Raw genomic sequence first — 27,111 nt, forward strand, 5'->3', positions numbered from 1 at the left:
AAATATAAACCGGTTTGGTTTCGCAGATGGTTGAATCAACTCATACACACATTTACTGTGTAGCTGCTTTTTCCACTGCGTCGTCGGAGTTTATTAGAATAACAATGTATAGAAAATAATAATAATAAAGTGCGCCAATAAGCCTAAATCTTTAAACATCAACAACAATAATTATTTTGCTTCATTATAAGAATGAAATTATAAAGAAATACAAGAAAAATATTAGGAAGAACAATCAGCGACAGCAGCCAATCCCAGAGCGCAAAGAAGGGACTATTAATGATCTGATTGGTTGTCGCCTAGCAACACTTTAACCTAACCTGCCTGCACTTCTGGATTTTTATAAATTCAACGGATGTATATATTGTTTTCATTCTAAATAAATTTTGACACAGTAGGACTGGTAAAGATATCGTTATTCCATTGTAACAACATATATACTTAGATTAAAATGATATATATACATACAAATATACTTGTATATATTTTCGAAAACGGCGCATGCGCCAAACGTCAGTTCCGTCGTAGCTACGCGCGAGCTGTATTGTATCGGCGTGAGCGCGCACACAGGCAGCGAGAACGCGCAGTTGTCAGCTTAGCAACAATGGCCACTTCGGGCTCGTAAAGCGAAGGGGCGGTGGAGCGTTTCTTTAAATCCACGAACATCGCCCTAAATATCGGCCTGGTTTCCTTTCAGAGCTTCTAAAAAATAAACTGGAATCAATTCTGCACACGAATATATGATTATTTCCGTTAAATATAAAAAACTGATAAAGATATTACTGAGAAATATTAAAAGCGAAACATGTAAACAGAACTAAACCGGCTTGCAAGTTTTTTTTTTCCAGTTTAGTGAAACATTTGTCCATGTATGATGGATTTCTATTCGTTTCTGAATCTTTAAAAGATTAAAATCCAAAAGCTCTGTGCACGGAAAAGGATAAATAATTGAAAAAGGAGACTTTTGTCCTTTCATCGTTTTGTGTTTTTTTTTTTTTTTTTTTTTTAAAGCTCGCTCGCTAGCTGGCTAGCTTAGCTTAGCACGGCTAGCTAGCTAAACAAGGCGAGGAGAAAGTACGCAGTGTCCTTACATTGTTTTTGGGTTTTTTTTTTCTCCGTCAAGCTGCAAGAGACATAATTTTGAACGAAAGAGAGATTGATAAATAAGTTTAAAAAGATTTATGTTTCATTGGTGTTATTTTTGTAAGATCAGAAGAGAAGAGGCACGCGCTGCAGAAGAAGTTGGCCGGGGATGAGTTCCGGATAAAGCCGTGAGCAGCGCTAACTCTGTGAGCTAAACTCCATTAAAGTGCACAGTGCTGGTGGTGTGTGTGTGTGTGTGCGCGTGTTTCAGTGTGTTTGTGTTTTTATTCTTTCCCCAGAAGGGACCGTGGTCGGCGGAATAAGGCATGCCTGGCTCGGCCCGACATCATGTCACCAAGCGGAAGTCGGAACCTGAATATAAACAACAAACGACGGCATCCACCGGAAACGCCGACTCCAGGCTTCATCAGACCAAATCTACGGGATCCTCATCGTCCTCCTCTTCTTCTTCATCATCGTCGAAGCACAACAAACGCCACAAACCGTCCAAATATGGCAGCCGGGCAGACTCTCCGGTGGAGCCCCCTGTCGTCTCCATTAAGCCCTTGGTGGAATACGATGACATAAGTTCTGACTCGGACGAGTTCCTGGACCCTCCCGGACCACCGGCCGAGAAACCGCAGGATGAGCTGTACCATAACAAAGAGATCCGAACTCATAAACGCAAACGCTCAAGGAAAAAGTCCAAAGACCCGCACCGGGTCCGGGAGTCGGGCGACGACACGGACAGAGACGGCAAGACGAGGAAGATGGACGGCCGAGACGGAAAAGACGCAAAGAGGAAAGGCAGAGACAAGCTCGCTTCCGCTGTCGGCGTCTCTCGTCCGGAGGGCGACTCGGGTTTGAGGCGCGCACCCGCAGAGTCGCATTCGTCCTCCGTTGCTCTTCAGTTAGCCGAGTCCTCGAGCTCCACGTCACAGAAAAGTAAAAGCAAAGAATCTCACGATTTGTCCCACCGGTCGTCTCACCGCTCGCACCGTAACAAGGCCGAGCACGAACACGAGCGCGAGCATTCGGACCGCAGCCACCGCAAGGTGTCCAAAACCCGGAAAGGTGGCTCGTCTCGAACCGGGGCCGGTGGTGGTGTCTCCGTCACCGCCTCCTCCCCCGTGGATCCAGAGGACGGGTACTTGTCCCGGCGCCGTGCGAACACCCCGAGTCCGTACCGGGACAGCTCCCGCCGTAGCAGGCAGAGGTCCGAGAGTCCGTACTCACGCCGGAGATCCTCCAGCTACGACCGGGACGGGAGTCCGTATGGAACCAGACGCTCCTGCAGCACCAGTCCAGTGTCCCGGTGAGTACCGCCATAAACACCTTACAGCAGTACACCACTGAACTTTCACCCCCACGCGCCTAGCACACACCGCCACACACTATACGCCGCACACGGCCGCACACGGCCGCACACTATATGCCGCATACGGCCACACACTATACTCGGCCGCACACTACACGCTGCACACGGCCGCACACTATACACCGCACACGGCCACACACTATACACCGCACACGGCCACACACTATACACCGCACACGGCCACACACTATACACCGCACACGGCCACACACTATACACCACACACGGCCACACACTATACACCGCACACGGCCACACACTATACACCGCACACGGCCACACACTATACACCGCACACGGCCACACACTATACACCGCACACGGCCACACATTATACACGGCCGCACACTATACACCGCACACGGCCGCACACTATACACCGCACACGGCCACACACTATACACCACACACGGCTACACATTATACACGGTCGCACACTATACACCGCACACGCTATACACCGCAGACAGCCACACACTATACACCACACACGGCTACACATTATACACGGTCGCACACTATACACCGCACACGGCCACACACTATACACGGCCACACGCTATACACCGCACACGGCCACACGCTATACACCGCACACGGCCACACACTATACACCGCACACGGCCACACACTATACACGGCCACACACTATACACCGCACACGGCCACACGCTATACACAGCACACGGCCACACACTATACACGGCCACACACTATACACGGCCACACACTATACACCGCACACGGCCACACGCTATACACCGCACACGGCCACACACTATACACCGCACACGGCCACACACTATACACCGCACACGGCCACACACTATACACAGCCACACACTATACACGGCCACACACTATACACGGCCACACACTATACACGGCCACACACTATACACGGCCACACACTATACACCGCACACAGCCACAAACTATACACGGCCACAAACTATACACGGCCACACACTATACACGGCCACACACTATACACCGCCCACAGCCACAAACTATACACGGCCACACACTATACACGGCCACACACTATACACCGCACGCGGCCACACACTATACACCGCACGCGGCCACACACTATACACCGCACGCGGCCACACACTATACACCGCACGCGGCCACACACTATACACCGCACGCGGCCACACACTATACACCGCACACGGCCACACACTATACACCGCACGCGGCCACACACTATACACCGCACACGGCCACACACTATACACCGCACGCGGCCACACACTATACACCGCACACGGCCACACACTATACACGGCCACACACTATACACCGCACACGGCCACAAACTATACACGGCCACAAACTATACACGGCCACACACTATACACGGCCACACACTATACACCGCACACGGCCACACACTATACACCGCACACGGCCACACACTATACACGGCCACACACTATACACGGCCACACACTATACACGGCCACACACTATACACGGCCACACACTATACACGGCCACACACTATACACCGCACACGGCCACACACTATACACCGCACACGGCCACACACTATACACCGCACACGGCCACACACTATACACGGCCACACACTATACACGGCCACACACTATACACCGCACACGGCCACACACTATACACGGCCACACACTATACACCGCACACGGCCACACACTATACACGGCCACACACTATACACCGCACACGGCCACAAACTATACACGGCCACACACTATACACCGCACACGGCCACAAACTATACACGGCCACAAACTATACACGGCCACAAACTATACACGGCCACACACTATACACCGCACACGGCCACACACTATACACCGCACACGGCCACACACTATACACCGCACACGGCCACACACTATACACCGCACACGGCCACACACTATACACCGCACACGGCCACACACTATACACGGCCACACACTATACACCGCACACGGCCACACACTATACACCGCACACGGCCACACACTATACACGGCCACACACTATACACCGCACACGGCCTCAAACTATACACGGCCACAAACTATACACGGCCACACACTATACACCGCACACGGCCACACACTATACACCGCACGCGGCCACACACTATACACCGCACGCGGCCACACACTATACACCGCACGCGGCCACACACTATACACCGCACGCGGCTACACACTACACGGCCACACACTATACACCGCACACGGCCACACACTATACACCGCACACGGCCACACACTATACACCGCACACGGCCACACACTATACACCGCACACGGCCACACACTATACACCGCACACGGCCACACACTATACGCCGCACACGGCCACACACTATACACCGCACACGGCCACACACTATACACCGCACACGGCCACACACTATACACGGCCTCAAACTTTACACGGCTACACACTATACACGGCCACACAGTATACACCGCACGCGGCCACACACTACATGGCCACACACTATACACCGCACACGGCCACACACTATACACGGCCACACACTATACACGGCCACACACTATACACCGCACACGGCCACACACTATACACCGCACACGGCCACACACTATGCACCGCACACGGCCACACACTATGCACTGCACACAATATACACGGCCACACGCTGTACACGGCCACACACTGTACACCACCACACACTATACGCGGCCATGCACCGCCACACGCTATACACTGCCACACGCCATACAACGCACCCCGCCACACGCTATACACGGCCACACACTGTACACGGCCACACACTGTACACGGCCACACACTATACACCACACACTATACACCGCACACCGCCACACGCCATACAGCGCCACACGCCATACACGGCCACACTATACACGGCCACACGCCATACAACGCACACCACCACACACCGCACACGGCCACACACTATACACCGCACACGGCCACACACTATACACCGCCACACGCCCACACACTATACAACGCACACCGCCGCACACTATACACGGCTGCACACTATACACGGCCGCACACTATACATGGCCGCACACTATACACTGCACATGGCCACACACTATACACGGCCACACACTGTACACCACCACACGCCATACAACGCACACCGCCACACACTATACACACCACTATACACGGCCGCACACTATACACAGCCGCACACTATACACGGCCGCACACTATACACGGCCGCACACTATACACGGCCGCACACTATACACGGCCACACGCCGTTTTTTTTTTTCAAAAAAAAATACAACGCACACCGCCACACACTATACACCGCCACACGCCATACAAGGCACCCCGCCACACACTATACACGGCCACACACTGTACACGGCCACACGCCATACAACGCACACCACTATACACGGCCGCACACTGTACACGGCCGCACACTATACACGGCCGCACACTATACACGGCTATACACGGCCGCACACTATACACGGCTATACACGGCCGCACACTATACACGGCTATACACGGCCGCACACTATACACGGCTATACACGGCCGCACACTATACACGGCTATACACGGCCGCACACTATACACGGCCGCACACTATACACGGCCGCACGCTATACACCGCTATACACGGCCGCACGCTATACACGGCTATACACGGCCGCACGCTATACACGGCCGCACGCTATACACCGCTATACACGGCCGCACACTATACACGGCTATACACGGCCGCACACTATACATGGCCGCACGCTATACACCGCACAGGGCCGCACGCTATACACCGCACATGGCCGCACGCTATACACCGCACAGGGCCGCACGCTATACACCGCACAGGGCCGCACGCTATACACCGCACAGGGCCGCACGCTATACACCGCACAGGGCCGCACGCTATACACCGCACATGGCCGCACGCTATACACCGCACAGGGCCGCACGCTATACGCCGCACAGGGCCGCACGCTATACGCCGCACAGGGCCGCACGCTATACACCGCACAGGGCCGCACGCTATACACCGCACAGGGCCGCACGCTATACACCGCACAGGGCCGCACGCTATACACCGCACAGGGCCGCACGCTATACACCGCACAGGGCCGCACGCTATACACCGCACACGGCCGCACGCTATACACGGCCGCACGCTATACGCGGCCGCGCGGTCACGCGGTCACGCGCTATACACGGCCACGCGCTATACGCCGCCCACGGCCACGCGCTATACGCCGCCCACGGCCACGCGCTATACGCCGCCCACGGCCACGCGCTATGCGCCGCACACGGCCACACACTGTACACCGCACACGGCCACACGCTGTACACCGCACACGGCCACACGCTATACACCGCACACGGCCACACGCTATACACCGCACACGGCCACGCGCTATACACCGCCACACACTGTACACCGCACACGGCCACGCGCCATACACGGCCACACGCCGCACATGGCCACACACTGTACACCGCACACGGCCACATGCTATACACAGCCACGCGCTATACACCGCACACAGCCACAAACTATACACCGCACACAGCCACGTGCTATACAACGCACACGGCCACGCGCTATACACGGCCACGCGCTATACACGGCCACGCGCTATACACGGCCACGCGCCGCACACGGCCACGCGCCGCACACGGCCACGCGCCGCACACGGCCACGCGCCATACACCGCCATACACCGCCATACACCGCCATACACCGCCATACACTGCACACCGCCACACCCCATACACCGCACACTGCCACCAGCCGAACACCGCATCACGCCGAACACTGCCATATTTTGAACACCTCCATACACCACCACATGCAGAATACTGCCATAGGCCATGTGGGAGAAATAACGATTATGATGAGTTCTGATGTTAGGGCGGGGCGATACGATGATGCAATGTCAATAAATGATGTCACTTTGCATTTTTCTGAGATATCGTAACCTGAGATTAATAATCCTTTTTATTTAATATACTACAAAAATGAACACTGGAAATAAGGGAATTTATAAAAACGGGCATAAAATTTAAACGCTTATTATCATCGGTGTATCGGCCATGCTCATGATTTCATTCTGCACACTGCACAGTAGTCATTTCATTTACTTTAAAAAGAGAAATATGAATGTTATTACGCGCGCTTTAACATCTCCGTCACATCCGGTCACTTCGGTCTTCAATCCTCACATCGTCATCATGATGTGCACAAACTTTATCCCATGCCGAGACGACGCTGGAGCTCCCTCCTGCTGTTTATTTCTAATTACACTCTGGAGATTAAACTCGGCCCCGGTGATGACATCACCGGGTGTAGTAGGAGGTGTGTAGTAATTCTGTTAGTTTCACACAGGGATAAGTGACGTGTGTACTCGAGGTGGAGCGACAGTGGATGATACTGATAACGATAACGTTAGGCGGAACCTACCTGCCGATACCCGATTAATCAAGTTAGATTATTAGATAATTAGCATTCGAGATTTGCATAGAATAAATAAATTTTAAAAAAGACTTTAAAGGTGTTTCTTTGTTGTTGTGTTTAGGATGGTGCTATAATTTATGAAATGTTTGAGTCTGGTTTTGTTTTTTCAGGCGCTCAATCCGGTCACGCAGTCGCTCTCCTCTGTACTCATCCTCTCGTCGGTCCTCTTCACACTCGCGCAGCAAGAAACACTCTTCCCAGGGAGGAGCCAGCGGGAGCGCTGCCTCCAGGAGCCGCCCGGCCAGCCGCTCCCCTTCATCCTCCCGCCTGCCCATCTCATCAAGCCTGGGGGCGGAGCTTACACGTCGGAAGAAAGAACGTCAAGCCGCAGCGGCAGCTCGGGCGGCCGCAACCCCGCCTTCTCAACCTCAAGACCAGAAGGTGGAGCCGGAGTCGGCTCCGCCCCCAACACCTGAGCCGACTCCTCTAGCTCCGAATCCAATCATATCAGAAGTAACAGATGTAGCACCGCCCCCTCCTCCACTTCCTGCAAATTCCCCGCCCCCGCTTCCTTTCAATTCTCCACCCCCGCTTCCTTTAAACTCCCCACCGCCGCTGCCTTTAAATTCACCACCACCACTTCCTCTAAACTCTCCGCCTCCACTTCCTTCTTCAGCTCTGCCTACATCTTCAGTCCCGCCACCTCAGTCCAAAAGCCCTGCCCACAAAACCACGCAAATCAAAACCTCCACCCTTCCGCCCCTCCCTCTACCACCAGTACTACTGGGAGACTGCAGGGATAGGTGAGTACACACACACACACACACACACACACACACACGTGTAAGAAGTGTGTAAGAATCTCTTTAATGCATGTTTAAATTCTCAGTCCGAAGAAGGCCACGCCCACTCACCGTACCTCAAGGAAAGAACGAGAGAAAGAAAAGGACAAAGAGAAGGAGAAAGATGTTAGGCCACGCCTCCTTAGTGACTTGCCTCTCCCGCCTTTACTACCTGGAGGGGATTCGCCTCCGCCCCTTTCACCTGTGCAAGAAGCCCCACCTCCTGTACAGCCCACCTACAAGAAGAGACCAAAGTAAGTGTGTGGATGAACCTGGAGCAGAAATTCTACGTGAGCTAACACTTCCTGTTTATTTTCAGACACAGGTTTTTTCTCTTTTTATGTTATGTTAGCGTTGATGTTAACTAGCTTTGTAGTACAATTTCAGTTCATTGGCATTCTTCACTTTAACAGAATGTTAAAATAGTGGATAGATTCGTCAGTCACATCGTCGGTACTGTTCTTTTGCTAACGTCAGCTAGCTGTGTTACTAGTTAGCGAGCTAGTCAGCACTCGTAGCGGTTAGTTTGCTTTTGCTTCTGCTTAGCTTCGTTTAGATTTCCAAAAGTCCGGTTGGCTGCTTAGTCGAAGTCTTTAGAGCCAACATGGATCCTGTCCATAACGAAAACATCCACCTGATGAACACCTGCAGAGCTCTCACCTTCATCGGTGGAAAAGTTATCCAAAGACCACATGGCGGTAAATTATTTAGAAACTTGCTAAACTGTTGTTCATAGATTCGTTCGTCGTTGTTGTGTTTTTAGCGGAGGTAAGTATACTCCATGACAGCGAAAGCATCAGGAAGTGTGAACAAGTTGCAGATGATGTAGCATTCTGTAGATAAACCCGTCTTCCAGCAAACATACAGGATGACAGGAAGAACGGAGAAACTAATGCTGTCCCAGTAGAGTCTTAAAACCCATGCTTTGTGCAGACACACCCATTTATACACACAGCCCAGAGCTACAATACTTACTAATAATGTGTGTGTGTGTAGGTTCTGCTCTCCTCGTTTTGGTGAGAAGAGACAAACCCAGATCGACTGGGGGAAACGCTGCGTGGACAAGTTCGACATCATCGGCATCATCGGGGAAGGAACGTACGGCCAGGTGTATAAAGCCAAGGACAAGGACACAGGTGTGCAAGTGTGTAATGTGCGGTGAGCTCTGTACGTGTTTGGTATAAGGAAGTAAATATATGTGTGTGTGTGTGTGTGTGTGTGTGTGTGTGTAGGTGAGCTGGTGGCTCTGAAGAAGGTGCGTTTGGATAATGAGAAGGAGGGCTTCCCCATCACCGCCATCCGGGAGATTAAAATCCTCAGACAGCTGAACCACCGCAGCGTGGTGAACATGAAGGAGATCGTCACCGACAAGCAGGACGCACTCGACTTCAAAAAGGACAAAGGTCAGTATGCCAGGCATACGCGCATACACACACACGCGCAGCTGACAGTAAGAGATCTCCCGCTCACATGATTTAGTTGTACTGTAGGATGCCTGATGTCCTGTTGCTCACCTGTAAATCTTTCTGCAGAGCTTTGTTTAAAAAGCCGCAGCAGTCCTCCTCCTGTTCCTATCTGTACACGTAAACCTTTCGGGTGTCTACATTTTAATGAAGACGTGACACGCAGGCAAATTTTGCATATAAAATGCGGTATTATATTTTGCTTTGTCACAGGTTAGTATTTTTCAGCCAGATATCTCTCTTAAAGACAGCGAGTGTTTGGTGTGGTTGGAAAGCTCATTCCCTCTAGCGTCATGACAGCTGGTCTAAATACGGTCATTTCCTTTCTAGAGCTCACTAACAGTGAGAAACGACAGGCTGATCTAAACCAGGACACCGTTTCATTGGCTAAAGAAGTTTAAAGTTAATTTCTGGCCATGTGATTGGTTTCTTTTCTTTTTTTCCCAGAAAATTTGTTATGCAAAAAATAGTTGTTGTGATATAGATCATTTATTGTTTAAGACAAACAAAAAACAACCCGCTGTAAACAAGTGATGTATTTGACTGGTGTGTGTGTGTGTGTGTGTGTGGGGTATAGGAGCTTTCTACCTGGTGTTCGAGTACATGGACCATGACCTGATGGGGCTGTTGGAGTCGGGCCTCGTCTCATTCTCACACGAACACATCCGCAGCTTCATGAGGCAGCTGATGGAGGGACTGGACTACTGTCACAAGAAGAACTTCCTGCACAGAGACATCAAGTGTTCCAACATCCTGCTCAACAACAGGTATATACACATATATACTCTCTCTCTCTCTCTCTCACACACACACACACACACACACACACACACACACACACACACACACAGTCACTCATACACACACTCACTTTTAGTATTAATGTAATGATGAGATTAATCAGGTGTGTTAAAGCTAACTATTGTACATGCAAAGACACATAAATAATCCCTCTCTCCCTCCCTCCCTCTTTCTCATTCCCTCTCTCTCTCTCTCTCTTTCAGTGGACAGATAAAGCTGGCTGATTTCGGTTTGGCGCGTCTGTATAACTCTGAGGAAAGGTGAGCTCAGTTTAATCACTGATTTTTATATACGATACTTTATGGTGTGTGTGTGTGTTGTTGAACCCATCTCTGGTTGGTTGTTTCCAGTCGGCCGTACACCAATAAGGTGATCACACTGTGGTACCGCCCACCTGAGCTGTTGCTGGGGGAGGAGAGATACACACCTGCCATTGACGTCTGGAGCTGCGGGTACACACACACACACACACACACACACACACACACATGTTCTGATTTTCTCATCCTCCTTCACTCTCGCACAACCTTGTGGGTGTCATAATTTATCTTTTCAGGGCTTCAAGCACTCTGATTTGTTTTTATTTCAATGTAATGTGCTTTATTAATAAATACGTGATGATGACGATGCTAAAAATAATAAAGAAGTCCACATGTAGCCGACTGCTTCATATAGTATCTCATCCCTGAGCAAAATGCAAGCTCTACATGACTGCCACTAGGGGGCGAACTCTCACTATGCACTAGTGTGCTTCCTTTACTCCAAACACTGTGTTTACTTTCCACACTGTCCAGGTGCATTCTGGGAGAGCTCTTCACAAAGAAGCCCATTTTCCAGGCTAATCAGGAGCTGCTACAGCTCGAGCTCATCAGGTCTGTGTTACTGTGTTCGAGCTCTCACACACACGGTCGGGGGTGCACGTACTTTTGGTCATAATCACATAGGACCACACAGTCGTGTTAACTAGCGTAGTCCGCTCACTCACACCTGTATGAAAGTAAAAACCTGGAAGATGCACACCTGTAGTCTGAACCAGACTTAACTACTATAAATGTGTCTCCTGTTCATATGTGTATCTGTTTACAACACATTCTGGATGTTAATATTCATACTGTGTGTATCCTGTTGTGCACTGTATGATTGTGTGTGTGTGGCAGTCGTCTGTGTGGCAGTCCGTGTCCTGCAGCTTGGCCCGACGTTATTAAACTACCCTACTTCAACACCATGAAGCCCAAGAAGCAGTACAGACGCCGCTTGCGAGAGGAGTTCTCCTTGTGAGTTCACGTGTGTGTGAGAGAGAGAGGTTCAGTAATGTAGCTTCTCCGCACCTCTGCTGCCCCGTGTTGTTTGGTGTGGGGTATTATCCTGTTTATTAGCTCTGACTGTTATACAGGTCATTTTGTATATGGTGTAATTAACTCTAAATATCTGTGATGATAGTAATATATTATAATTAATTCTCTCTCTCTCTCTCACTCAGTTTGCCCTCTCCAGCGCTGGACCTGTTTGACCGTATGTTGACCCTTGACCCCTCACGCCGGTGTACAGCAGAGCAGGCACTGGCGAGCGGTTTCCTCTGTGATGTTGACCCCAATAAGATGGCACCTCCAGAGTGAGTGTCCTCAATGTTCCACAGGAAAATACATTCACGACTAATGACTACTTATTTACACTGTGTGTGTGTGTGTGTGTGTGTGTGTAGTTTGCCTCGCTGGCAGGACTGTCATGAGTTGTGGAGTAAGAAGAGGCGGAGACAGAGGCAGAGTGGGCTGACAGAGGACGCACCTGTTCAGAAAGCAGGGCAGCAGAAGGATGCGGGGAGCACAGCCAGCCGAGAGAACAGCCAATCAGCACCCAGCTCCTCTCCTCCTCCTCCCCCCACCACACACACTGACCTCACGGGTGTGTATCTCACCCACACACTTCTATCATGTGCAGTGGTGCTTGAAAGTTTGTGAACCTTTTAGAATTTTCTATATTTCTGCATAAATATGATCCAAAACATCATCAGATTTTCACACACGTCCTAAACGTAGATAAAGAGAACCCGATTAAACAAATGAGACAGAAATATCATACTCGGTCATTTATTTATTGAGGAAAATGATCCAATATTACATATCTGTGAGTGGCAAAAGTATGTGCACCTTTGCTTTCAGTATCTGGTGTGACCCCCTTGTGCAGCAATAACTGCAGATGAACGGGGCAGTGGTGCTCACTGGTTCAAGGCTCTGGGTTTTACTGATCAGAATGTCAGGAGTTCAACCCCCAGCACTGCCAAGCTATTGGCTGTTGGGCCCTTGGGCAAGGCCCAGTTAACCCTCAATTGGTCCGGTGTATAAATGAGATAAATGTAAGTCGCTCTGGATAAGGGCGTCTGCCAAATGCCATAAAAACTGTTTGGGGTAAGTGTTGATCAGTCCTGCCCATCGGCTCGGAGGAGTTTCAGCCTGTTCCTCAGTACAGAACAGCTTCAGCTCTGGGATGTTGGTGTGTTTCCTCACATGAACTGCTCGCTTCAGGATCTTCCACAACATTTCTACTGGATTAAGGTCAGGACTTTGACTCGGACGTTCCAAAACATTATCTTTATTCTTCTGTAACTGTTCTTTGGTAGAACGACTCGTGTGTTTAGGATCGTTGTCTTGCTGTATGACCCACTTTCTCTTCAGATTCAGTTCATGGACAGATGTCCTGATATTTTCCGTTAGAGTTCGCTGGTATCATTCAGATTCATTGTTCCATCAGTGATGGCGAGTCGTCCTGGTCCAGATGCAGCAAAACGGGTCCAAACCCTGACACTACCACCAGCATGTTTCACAGATGGGAGAAGGTTCTTCTGCCAGAATGCAGTGTTTTCCTTTTCCAAACATAACTCTTCTCATTTAAACCAAAATATTCTTATTTTGGTCTCCTCCGTCCGCAGAACATTTTTCCAGTAGTCTTCTGGCTCGTCCGCGTGATCTTTAACGAACTGCAGATGTGCAGCAGTGTTCTTTTTGGAGAGCGGAGGCTTTCTCCAGCAGTGTTCTTTTTGGAGAGCGGAGGCTTTCTCCTTGCAGCCCTGCCACGCACACCATCGTTGTTCAGTGTTCTCCTGATGGTGCACTCATGAACATTATCATTAGACAATGTGAGAGATGTAATATTGCACCAAGTATAATATTTTTGTCTCGTTTGTTTGAGTGGGTTCTCTTTATCTACTTTTGAGACTAGTGTGAAAATCTGATGATGTTTTAGATCACATTCATGCAGAAATATAGAACATTCTGAAGGGTTCACAAACTTTCAAGCAGCACTATAGATGGATCTCTACCAACCTTCTGTGTGTGCGTGCAGGTCTGGGTGCAGTAGCTGATCAGCTGAATCAGACGGAGATGGCCGTGCTGTTGAACCTGCTGCAGGGTCAAACCGACCGTCTCACTCTCCCTCAAATGGCTGAGCATCTCCTTGCTTCCTTTTCCTCCTCCTCCTCCTCCTCACTTCCTGTCCCTGACTCCGCCCCAGATGCTGACTCCACCCAACAGCTGGAGCTGCTCAGCCACACCCTCTCGTCTCTCATTCAGGCGTCCAATAGCGTGCCGGCTCCTCCTCCTCCACCTCCTCCTGCTGAAGCTCCTCAACCCGAGGCACCTCCCCCAGAAGCCCCACCCTCAGATGACACCACCGGCCTCCTCGCACTTCTCCTGAGCCAGCTGATAAAAGCTCCGCCCCAGGGGGTGGATCAAGGCGAGGAGAGCAACGGCGTCCAGTCGGACGGGGCGGTGACGAGAAGCAGCTCCGCCTCCCTTTCTGGCACCGACTGCAAGGGCAAGTCTGAGTTTACTCTCTAGGGGGCGTGGCTCAAAGCAAACCGAGGGCTGTGATTGGCCAAAGCAGTTTGGGGAGCTTCCTCGTGTGGCTCCTCGTAGTGTTAAATCTCCTCTTTATCAGAGCGATTGTATATTTTGAGATGTTTCTCATTATTTTTGTTTGTTTTTTTTTGTTGTTCCAGCAGTAGAAGTGACGCGCTGAAGAAATATAAAATAAATCAAAGTTTGTTTGTTTCAAATCCTTATTTTTCACTTTTCAGTAAGTTTTTAATGCCGTACGTTTCAATTTATAAAGTCAGTGTTGAGGTTTTTTTTTTTTTATGGGAACAAATACACACACAAGACATGTCTCCGTTGTCATGTGCTGCATCTTCCCATGTCGTCATTCATGTCATGTCAGCGTTTCTCATCGTGCCTCTCGGTCATCTCGATATCCTCGTTAAGGCCACGTTAACGAGCTCAATCACACTGAAACTGACCTCCATGAGCTTTTTCCTTACAAGTGAACCCAAGCTAGAGGTGCACCACGTTCACACCGGCAGCCGACGAGTCTCGTCACACTTGTGGGCGTGACCTGTCCAGAACTTTATTTAAAGTGAGCGTAGAGTTAGAGCCGGGCCCATCTTTACATGATTGATATTTACATTCCGATTCAGTAAGGGCTGTAACTCCCCTTCGCTGCTACAGGGTTGTCTTCTATAACCAGTCATTTGGAGCAGATCAATTTGCATAAAATTAGCAGAAAAATGAAGATGCTTTGGGGTGTGCTCCTGTGAGCGCAGAGAAAACCGACGATACAGGAACACACACTCTCTCACACACACTACATCAGTGGAGCTGTGAACGCGGTCAGATCTGATCCGGTGTGTTAGTGTGAGATCGGACCGTTATTAACCCTCAAGGTGCATGTAAGAATAAAGGAGTAATGGAGCACTAACGTTCTGGTGGTGTCTCTCGTCATTATTCACTAAAGTGAGCGAGCAGGAGCACTGATCACACAGTCCAGTGTTTATTACTGTTTAATAACATGTTTCTAATCCCTCACGTCTGCACTGGGGTTATGATCAGGGGTGTGGAGGATTATATACGTTACGTTTCCTCTGTCGCAGTGCGCCTCCTGATTTTCATCTGTGTTGTGTTTTTTTCTGGGTTTGGGGGGTGTGTGTGTGTGTGTGAGAGAGAGAGAGAGAACCTGGTGTCACAGTATGTGCTCTCGGCCTTCAGCGGTCACACGTTGAATAAATTATGAGCGAAACACGAACAGCATGTCTTTCTTTTTCCTTTCCTTCTTTTTTCATTTCATTGTTTTCACCTCGTCATTATTTTCACTGCACTGACATCAAGAGTTTTATGAAAATCCAAAGCGTTATGAAATAAATCTGAGGTGCGGTGAGTTCTGACAGAGTAACGCTGCAGTAACAGGGAGACGCCTCGGGAGGGCGCTGTCTCTCTTACTGATCATTTACTGTACAAAAGATTACTTACTGTAAATAAAATAAACTTGTAATTAAAACATTTACATTAAAGAATGTATTGCTTATGGTAAACAATATGAATTTCTTATAAATAAAAAAATAACGCATCATAATACTGTAATTTCACCACTAATGAGGTGTAGATAAAAATTACATCATTAAAATAATAAAACTGTTCTAAATATATTCATCTTGTAGTTTAAAGAAAACTGAAATTATTTTATTTATAATGTGTAATCATTTGATATTCATAATAACTCAATTTATTTTCTAATAAGATATTTTAATCTGAGCAGTGTTTTATTTAGACAGAAAAAGAACTGTTACTCAGTAATATTACAGTTTAGTAGTCATTTTTAAAAAATAATTTCATTTAAAATAAGATTTTATTTAATGGTTTTAATTTATTCATAAGTAACAAATTATAAATTCATTTGTTTATAAGAAGTTATTTGTGTTAAATTTGTATAGAATTTTTTTTAATCTATAAAAAAAAACAATCATTAATACATTCTATTTATTTTGTGCAATAATTGTTTTATTAATAATGTATACTTTTTTCTAAGCTCTAAGGAGGATACTGGGTGTAGACTGGATTAGACGCCTGAGTCTCAGTCCTGCGGAGTCTCCGTGTTAACACTTTATTACAGTTCTCTCACCTGGTGTGTGTGTGTTTATTCTGAGCGTTAATGTTTAATCTGATCTCCTGTGTGAAGTCAGCGGAGCTTCAGACTCCGAACTCCTCCTGCTGTAAATATTAGAATGAAATGGGAAGGTGTGGTGTACAGGAAGTGATGTGGGTCAGTTAGAGACCGGCGTGAGGGTTGGTGATGTTCACGTTCATCACTTCTCTTATTCCTCTCTCGTCTTACAGAAACCTGTAGAACAGCGGAATAAATCACGAGACCGGGATTCCGTTCATTAGATCGTTAAAACGACATTAGAAAACAGGATGAGGTTTTATTCCATTAATCAGTACATGACGATGGGAAGTGGTCATTTTATTAGGTACAGTGGGTAAATTTCAGTGAAGTGGAGCTTTATTAAGTGAAGCTTGTTTATTTATTTATTTTTAACAGCTTCACTTATTATTTCTATTCCATTACTTTGTTTTTCTCTGATCAGACCTGATGATGATGATAATCATTTTAAATATTTGAAATATATTTTATAATATAAATGAGAATTTATAATAAATGTTATAAAATATCGTTTATAATAAAGAATATCTCTGATACATTTCAACAGCACTTCTTACTGATTTAAATATGGAGTACGGTTTTTATTTGTAGGTTTTGTGGGTTTTTTGGTAGGTTTTTAGTTGCCACTGAAACTTGGAACAGCAAGGCCAATTCCTTTTTTTTTTTTGTTCTTTTTTTTTTAGGTTGTAGACATTTGGGTTTGAGATCAAAAGATGGAGGTGAGAAGAGTTTAGAATTTCAGATTTGATTTTCTGGTATTTATATGTAGACGTGTTAAACGACATAGCACATCTTGTATCAGACAACACAATTTGGAGGTGAGCGAAAATATTGGAACACAGGGCTGCCAGGTGTTTCTTGCTCCCCAGGTGCTGTTACATAGATTGTTTAAACAACACATAGCTCTGAACATCTACTCATGGTTTTAACCTTCAGTTTCACCTGTGAAGACTGCATTTGTTGTTAAAAAGGACAAACCAACATGACGATCAGGGAGCTGTCTATGGGAGAAGAGCGAGCCATTCTGAAGCTGATGAAAAGAGGGAAAATCATTCAGAGGCACTGCACAGACATTGGGTATAACCAGTACAACAATCTGGAATGTCCTGAAAAAGAAAGAAACCGCTGGTGTGCTGAGGAACAGACGCCGAACGGGTCGGCCAGGGAAAACAGCTGCCGATAACAAACATTGTGAGAGCTGTGAAGAAAAACCCGAATATAAGTCAGTGACATCATCAGCGACCTCCCCAGGGCAGAGTGATTGTATCACCATCCAGCATTGGAAGAAGACTTGGAGAGCAGAAATATAGAGGACATACCACAAGATGTAAACCACTCATCAGCAGTAAGAGTCAGAAATCCAGACTGGAATTCACAAAGAAATACAGAGATGATCCACAAACGTCCTGAACCGACATGAACCTCTACCAAAGTGATGGAAAGACCAAAGTGTGGAGAAAGAAAGGATCTGATCATGATCCAGAACATACAAGCTCATCTGTGAAACAAGGTGGAGGTAGCGTCATGGCTGAAAGGATCTGCAGTAGAAACCTGGAGAAGCTTCACAGAAGAAGAAACAGCGGTTTGGTGTCAGCGAGTCGCAGGAGTGATGCAGTTACTGCGAGTAACAGATACGCAACTGAATATCAAGTGTTATTTACTCTCATTTACTTCAGGACCGCTCTGTTCCTATACTTTTGCTCACATAATAATTGGTTGTCTGATACAGGAGGTTCTGTGTTTTACGTCTAGATGTAAACACCAGGAAATAAAAACTGAAATCCTGATCTATCTTCTCATATTCATCTTTTCATCTCGATCACATGAATTGACCTTGCTGTTCCAATAGTTTTGGAGGGGACTGTACTTATTGGCATGTCATTGTTCCGCCCCTCAGTGGTGTGTAAATCATCACTACACTAACACTGGAGAGTTCTCAGAAGTTCTCTGTCTCAGGGTTGTGTGTTTAAACTGATTCAAGTGTGAAACTGAGTGAGAGTCTAAAGGGGCAGTAGGTGATACAGGACCAGGCCTTTAAAGTTTAAATAGGTCGCTGAATCTGATTTGAATGATTTCTTTTATTCCTTGAGCCCTGCCCATCATTCCCACCCATATATGCAAAGCTCCGCCTCAGAGCCTACGGTGATTAGTGTTAGCATTAGTGAGGACCAGCAGCTCGACCAGCAGCTCGAGCTGCAGCTGTATAAACACACAGGTTTGAACAGAACCTTATGACTAACTATCTTATAACTGAACATAAGTGTTATTAGGCAGTAATTACTATTATATGCACACTTTGACGAGCTAGTAGGAGTGGGTATGAGCTAGTAGGAGTGGTTATGAGTTAGTAGGGGTGGGTAGTAGGAGTGGGTATGAGCTAGTAGGGGTGGGTAGTAGGTGTGGTTATGAGTTAGTAGGAGTGGGTAGTAGGTGTGGTTATGAGTTAATAGGGGTGGGTAGTAGGAGTGGGTATGAGTTAGTAGGAGTGGGTAGTAGGTGTGGTTATGAGTTAGTAGGGGTGGGTAGTAGGAGTGGGTATGAGTTAGTAGGGGTGGGTAGTAGGAGTGGTTGAGTTAGTAGGAGTGGGTAGTAGGAGTGGTTATGAGTTAGTAGGGGTGGGTAGTAGGAGTGGGTATGAGCTAGTAGGAGTGGGTAGTAGGTGTGGTTATGAGTTAGTAGGAGTGGGTAGTAGGTGTGGTTATGAGTTAATAGGGGTGGGTAGTAGGAGTGGGTATGAGTTAGTAGGAGTGGGTAGTAGGTGTGGTTATGAGTTAGTAGGGGTGGGTAGTAGGAGTGGGTATGAGTTAGTAGGGGTGGGTAGTAGGAGTGGTTGAGTTAGTAGGAGTGGGTAGTAGGAGTGGTTATGAGTTAGTAGGAGTGGGTAGTAGGAGTGGGTATGAGTTAGTAGGAGTGGGTAGTAGGAGTGGGTATGAGTTAGTAGGGGTGGGTAGTAGGTGTGGTTATGAGTTAGTAGGGGTGGGTAGTAGGAGTGGTTATGAGTTAGTAGGGGTGGGTAGTAGGAGTGGTTATGAGTTAGTAGGAGTGGGTAGTGGGTGTGGTTATGAGTTAGTAGGAGTGGGTAGTAGGTGTGGTTATGAGTTAGTAGGGGTGGGTAGTAGGTGTGGGTATGAGTTAGTAGGGGTGGGTAGTAGGTGTGGTTATGAGTTAATAGGGGTGGGTAGTAGGAGTGGGTATGAGTTAGTAGGGGTGGGTAGTAGGAGTGGGTATGAGTTAGTAGGGGTGGGTAGTAGGAGTGGGTATGAGTTAGTAGGGGTGGGTAGTAGGTGTGGGTATGAGTTAGTAGGGGTGGGTAGTAGGTGTGGTTATGAGTTAGTAGGGGTGGGTAGTAGGAGTGGTTATGAGTTAATAGGGGTGGGTAGTAGGTGTGGTTATGAGTTAGTAGGGGTGGGTAGTAGGTGTGGTTATGAGTTAGTAGGGGTGGGTAGTAGGAGTGGTTATGAGTTAGTAGGGGTGGGTAGTAGGTGTGGTTATGAGTTAGTAGGGGTGGGTAGTAGGAGTGGGTATGAGTTAGTAGGAGTGGGTAGTAGGAGTGGTTATGAGTTAATAGGGGTGGGTAGTAGGTGTGGTTATGAGTTAGTAGGGGTGGGTAGTAGGTGTGGTTATGAGTTAGTAGGGGTGGGTAGTAGGAGTGGTTATGAGTTAGTAGGGGTGGGTAGTAGGTGTGGGTATGAGTTAGTAGGGGTGGGTAGTAGGAGTGGTTATGAGTTAGTAGGGGTGGGTAGTAGGTGTGGTTATGAGTTAGTAGGGGTGGGTAGTAGGAGTGGTTATGAGTTAGTAGGAGTGGGTAGTGGGTGTGGTTATGAGTTAGTAGGAGTGGGTAGTGGGTGTGGTTATGAGTTAGTAGGGGTGGGTAGTAGGAGTGGTTATGAGTTAATAGGGGTGGGTAGTAGGTGTGGGTATGAGTTAGTAGGGGTGGGTAGTAGGTGTGGTTATGAGTTAGTAGGGGTGGGTAGTAGGAGTGGTTATGAGTTAGTAGGGGTGGGTAGTAGGTGTGGTTATGAGTTAGTAGGAGTGGGTAGTAGGAGTGGTTATGAGTTAGTAGGAGTGGGTAGTAGGAGTGGGTATGAGTTAGTAGGGGTGGGTAGTAGGTGTGGGTATGAGTTAGTAGGGGTGGGTAGTAGGTGTGGTTATGAGTTAGTAGGGGTGGGTAGTAGGAGTGGTTATGAGTTAGTAGGGGTGGGTAGTAGGTGTGGTTATGAGTTAGTAGGAGTGGGTAGTAGGAGTGGTTATGAGTTAGTAGGAGTGGGTAGTAGGAGTGGGTATGAGTTAGTAGGGGTGGGTAGTAGGTGTGGGTATGAGTTAGTAGGGGTGGGTAGTAGGTGTGGTTATGAGTTAGTAGGGGTGGGTAGTAGGAGTGGTTATGAGTTAATAGGGGTGGGTAGTAGGTGTGGGTATGAGTTAGTAGGAGTGGGTAGTAGGAGTGGTTATGAGTTAGTAGGGGTGGGTAGTAGGTGTGGTTATGAGTTAGTAGGGGTGGGTAGTAGGTGTGGTTATGAGTTAGTAGGGGTGGGTAGTAGGAGTGGTTATGAGTTAGTAGGGGTGGGTAGTAGGAGTGGTTGAGTTAGTAGGGGTGGGTAGTAGGAGTGGTTATGAGTTAATAGGGGTGGGTAGTAGGAGTGGTTATGAGTTAGTAGGGGTGGGTAGTAGGTGTGGTTATGAGTTAATAGGGGTGGGTAGTAGGAGTGGTTATGAGTTAGTAGGGGTGGGTAGTAGGAGTGGTTATGAGTTAGTAGGGGTGGGTAGTAGGTGTGGGTATGAGTTAGTAGGGGTGGGTAGTAGGTGTGGTTATGAGTTAGTAGGGGTGGGTAGTAGGAGTGGTTATGAGTTAATAGGGGTGGGTAGTAGGTGTGGGTATGAGTTAGTAGGAGTGGGTAGTAGGAGTGGTTATGAGTTAGTAGGAGTGGGTAGTAGGAGTGGTTATGAGTTAGTAGGGGTGGGTAGTAGGTGTGGGTATGAGTTAGTAGGGGTGGGTAGTAGGTGTGGTTATGAGTTAATAGGGGTGGGTAGTAGGTGTGGGTATGAGTTAGTAGGGGTGGGTAGTAGGTGTGGTTATGAGTTAGTAGGGGTGGGTAGTAGGAGTGGTTGAGTTAGTAGGGGTGGGTAGTAGGAGTGGTTATGAGTTAGTAGGGGTGGGTAGTAGGAGTGGTTATGAGTTAATAGGGGTGGGTAGTAGGTGTGGGTATGAGTTAGTAGGAGTGGGTAGTAGGAGTGGTTATGAGTTAGTAGGGGTGGGTAGTAGGAGTGGTTATGAGTTAGTAGGAGTGGGTAGTAGGAGTGGTTATGAGTTAGTAGGGGTGGGTAGTAGGTGTGGTTATGAGTTAGTAGGAGTGGGTAGTGGGTGTGGGTATGAGTTAGTAGGGGTGGGTAGTAGGAGTGGTTATGAGTTAGTAGGAGTGGGTAGTAGGAGTGGTTATGAGTTAGTAGGGGTGGGTAGTAGGTGTGGTTATGAGTTAGTAGGGGTGGGTAGTAGGAGTGGTTGAGTTAGTAGGGGTGGGTAGTAGGAGTGGTTATGAGTTAGTAGGAGTGGGTAGTAGGAGTGGTTATGAGTTAGTAGGGGTGGGTAGTAGGTGTGGTTATGAGTTAGTAGGGGTGGGTAGTAGGAGTGGGTATGAGTTAGTAGGAGTGGGTAGTAGGAGTGGTTATGAGTTAGTAGGAGTGGGTAGTGGGTGTGGTTATGAGTTAGTAGGGGTGGGTAGTAGGTGTGGTTATGAGTTAGTAGGGGTGGGTATGAGTTAGTAGGGGTGGGTAGTAGGTGTGGTTATGAGTTAGTAGGGGTGGGTAGTAGGTGTGGTTATGAGTTAGTAGGGGTGGGTAGTAGGAGTGGTTATGAGTTAGTAGGGGTGGGTAGTAGGAGTGGGTATGAGTTAGTAGGAGTGGGTAGTAGGAGTGGTTATGAGTTAGTAGGGGTGGGTAGTAGGTGTGGGTATGAGTTAGTAGGGGTGGGTAGTAGGAGTGGTTATGAGTTAGTAGGGGTGGGTAGTAGGTGTGGGTATGAGTTAGTAGGGGTGGGTAGTAGGAGTGGTTATGAGTTAGTAGGGGTGGGTAGTAGGAGTGGGTATGAGTTAGTAGGAGTGGGTAGTAGGAGTGGTTATGAGTTAGTAGGGGTGGGTAGTAGGTGTGGGTATGAGTTAGTAGGGGTGGGTAGTAGGAGTGGTTATGAGTTAGTAGGAGTGGGTAGTGGGTGTGGTTATGAGTTAGTAGGGGTGGGTAGTAGGTGTGGGTATGAGTTAGTAGGGGTGGGTAGTAGGAGTGGTTATGAGTTAGTAGGAGTGGGTAGTAGGTGTGGTTATGAGTTAGTAGGAGTGGGTAGTAGGTGTGGTTATGAGTTAGTAGGGGTGGGTAGTAGGTGTGGTTATGAGTTAGTAGGGGTGGGTAGTAGGTGTGGTTATGAGTTAGTAGGGGTGGGTAGTAGGTGTGGTTATGAGTTAGTAGGGGTGGGTAGTAGGTGTGGGTATGAGTTAGTAGGGGTGGGTAGTAGGTGTGGTTATGAGTTAGTAGGGGTGGGTAGTAGGAGTGGTTATGAGTTAGTAGGAGTGGGTAGTGGGTGTGGTTATGAGTTAGTAGGAGTGGGTAGTAGGAGTGGGTATGAGTTAGTAGGAGTGGGTAGTAGGAGTGGGTATGAATTAGTAGGAGTGGGTAGTAGGTGTGGTTATGAGTTAGTAGGAGTGGGTAGTAGGTGTGGTTATGAGTTAGTAGGGGTGGGTAGTAGGAGTGGTTATGAGTTAGTAGGAGTGGGTAGTAGGTGTGGTTATGAGTTAGTAGGGGTGGGTAGTAGGAGTGGTTATGAGTTAGTAGGGGTGGGTAGTAGGAGTGGGTATGAGTTAGTAGGGGTGGGTAGTAGGAGTGGGTATGAGTTAGTAGGGGTGGGTAGTAGGTGTGGTTATGAGTTAGTAGGGGTGGGTAGTAGGAGTGGGTATGAGTTAGTAGGGGTGGGTAGTAGGTGTGGTTATGAGTTAGTAGGGGTGGGTAGTAGGAGTGGTTATGAGTTAATAGGGGTGGGTAGTAGGTGTGGTTATGAGTTAGTAGGAGTGGGTAGTAGGAGTGGGTATGAATTAGTAGGAGTGGGTAGTAGGTGTGGTTATGAGTTAGTAGGAGTGGGTAGTAGGTGTGGTTATGAGTTAGTAGGGGTGGGTAGTAGGAGTGGTTATGAGTTAGTAGGAGTGGGTAGTAGGTGTGGTTATGAGTTAGTAGGGGTGGGTAGTAGGTGTGGTTATGAGTTAGTAGGAGTGGGTAGTAGGAGTGGTTATGAGTTAGTAGGGGTGGGTAGTAGGAGTGGTTATGAGTTAGTAGGGGTGGGTAGTAGGTGTGGTTATGAGTTAGTAGGGGTGGGTAGTAGGTGTGGTTATGAGTTAGTAGGAGTGGGTAGTAGGAGTGGTTATGAGTTAGTAGGGGTGGGTAGTAGGAGTGGTTATGAGTTAATAGGGGTGGGTAGTAGGTGTGGTTATGAGTTAGTAGGAGTGGGTAGTAGGAGTGGGTATGAATTAGTAGGAGTGGGTAGTAGGTGTGGTTATGAGTTAGTAGGAGTGGGTAGTAGGTGTGGTTATGAGTTAGTAGGGGTGGGTAGTAGGAGTGGTTATGAGTTAGTAGGAGTGGGTAGTAGGAGTGGTTATGAGTTAGTAGGGGTGGGTAGTAGGAGTGGGTATGAGTTAGTAGGGGTGGGTAGTAGGTGTGGTTATGAGTTAGTAGGGGTGGGTAGTAGGAGTGGGTATGAGTTAGTAGGGGTGGGTAGTAGGTGTGGTTATGAGTTAGTAGGGGTGGGTAGTAGGAGTGGTTATGAGTTAATAGGGGTGGGTAGTAGGTGTGGTTATGAGTTAGTAGGAGTGGGTAGTAGGAGTGGGTATGAATTAGTAGGAGTGGGTAGTAGGTGTGGTTATGAGTTAGTAGGAGTGGGTAGTAGGTGTGGTTATGAGTTAGTAGGAGTGGGTATTGTGGCAGAGTTAAACTGCTGTGTTTAAATAATAAATTAACCCTTTCTCTGTCTCCATCTGCTGGTGAAGAGGTGCACAGACATCACTGTCTCTTATAATCACTCACATCACACACTACACACATCATACACTACACTACACACATCATTCACTACACACATACACTACACTAAACACATACACCACACACACTACACTACACACATCATTCACTACAGACATCATACACCACACACACTACACACATCATACACTACACACTCCATACACTACACACATCATTCACTACACACACCATACACTACACTACACACGTCATTCACTACACACACCATACATTACACACATCATACACCACACACATACACTACACACATCATACACCACACACACTACACTACACACATCATTCACTACAGACATCATACACCACACACATCATTCACTACACACTCCATACATTACACACATCATACACCACACACACTACACTACACACATCATTCACTACACACATCATACACCACACACATACACTACACACACCATACACTACACACACCATACACTACACACATCATACACTACACACATCATACACCACACACACTACACTACACACATCATTCACTACACACATCATACACCACACACATACACTACACACACCATACACTACACACACCATACACTACACACATCATACACTACACACACTACACTACACACATCATACACTACACACATCATACACCACACACACTACACTACACACATCATTCACTACACACATCATACACCACACACACTACACTACACTACACTACGTACACTACACCCTCCACACACACTACACACATCATACACGTCATACAGTATACACACCACACACTACACACGCACTACATGCATCATATACACACACCACACATCATACATTTCACAGATCATACACCATTCACACCACACACTACACAGATCTTACACTACACACACCCCATACACTATACACTTCATAAACTACAGACATCATACACTACACACCACTCACTACACACCACACGCATCATACACACACTACACACACCACTCACTACACACATCATACACCATACATTACACACTACACACATCATACACACACTACACACACCAGACATTACACACATCATACACTACACACATCATACACCATTCACACTACACAGATCGTACACTACACACATCGTACACACACTACACGCAGTACAACAATATGTGTGTAGTGTGATGTGTGTGTGTGTGTGTGTATTTTCGTACTTGTCAACGTCTTCTACATGTTGCATAGTAGTTTCATGCAGGAACTGTGTTTTGTTTTTATCCATTGCCATGCTAAAGATGACAAAGCTGACTTTGATACACACACACACACCACACACATTACATCACAGTCACACTACACAGACACATACCACACATGCAGTGTTTGCTCACTGTTGTTATTATTGTTGTTGGTTGTTGTTTTAGACTCGACCCTCTTCAGTGAGAAGCCTCTCACCCCTGCTCCACTGCTGACCCATGACCCAGCGACCCCGGCTGCTCCGTCTGCCCAGTTGGATGATCTTCATGGCGACGTGGCGTCTGCGCTCCTGCAGCTCATTTCGCAGCATGGCTCAGAGGGCAAGCCCTCTTCCTCAGACTCTCAGTGTCTGAAAGAGACGCAGCCGCCGTCCTCGTATTCCTCTCCGGGAGTGCTAATCTTCAGCCAGCCTGAACGTGATGCTAACAGTGCTAATGCTAACGCAGGAGCTCAGTACCCCCGTGACCAGGACCTCCGTTTCACCCTGGGGTCCTGCGGGGAGGACAGACAGGAGAGCGAGTCCTGAAGCTAAACTACTGTTTCTGTCTAATGTTCATCAGGACTGGCCTCGACACGGATTTTACACTTCACACACTTCTGAGGCTGTTCATTCTACACACACACACACACACACACGCACACACACACACACGCGCGCTTTACTTTATATCCGTTCTTCAATATGACTGGATCCTGACCGAAACCTGAACACAACAACAATACGTCTCTCAACATCATGACTTCTTCACTTTCAGTTACAGCGACTGGATAAAAGAATGTTTTTGTAAATAATTTGTTTTTTCTGTTTATTAAATGAAGCTGAGTGACAGA

The 27,111-nt window shown here is 47.7% G+C and overlaps 1 protein-coding gene across 1 annotated transcript; it reads left to right on the forward strand.

Annotated features, from left to right (window-relative positions):
• The first annotated feature begins 493 nt into the window (after window positions 1-493).
• cdk12 (cyclin-dependent kinase 12) lies at window positions 494-27,111 on the forward strand. Its single transcript, XM_017454985.3, has 15 exons — window positions 494-1,289; window positions 1,383-2,398; window positions 8,069-8,701; window positions 8,788-8,994; window positions 9,737-9,876; window positions 9,973-10,143; window positions 10,781-10,970; window positions 11,208-11,264; window positions 11,355-11,456; window positions 11,799-11,876; window positions 12,162-12,278; window positions 12,485-12,616; window positions 12,707-12,906; window positions 14,344-14,814; window positions 26,448-27,111. Exons 2-15 carry the CDS (start codon window positions 1,410-1,412, stop codon window positions 26,804-26,806), a joined length of 3,846 nt encoding a protein of 1,281 aa, XP_017310474.1. The 5' UTR covers window positions 494-1,289; window positions 1,383-1,409; the 3' UTR covers window positions 26,807-27,111.

This window comes from Ictalurus punctatus, chromosome 24, assembly GCF_001660625.3.
Source record: "Ictalurus punctatus breed USDA103 chromosome 24, Coco_2.0, whole genome shotgun sequence".
In the NCBI taxonomy this organism is placed as follows: domain Eukaryota; kingdom Metazoa; phylum Chordata; class Actinopteri; order Siluriformes; family Ictaluridae; genus Ictalurus; species Ictalurus punctatus.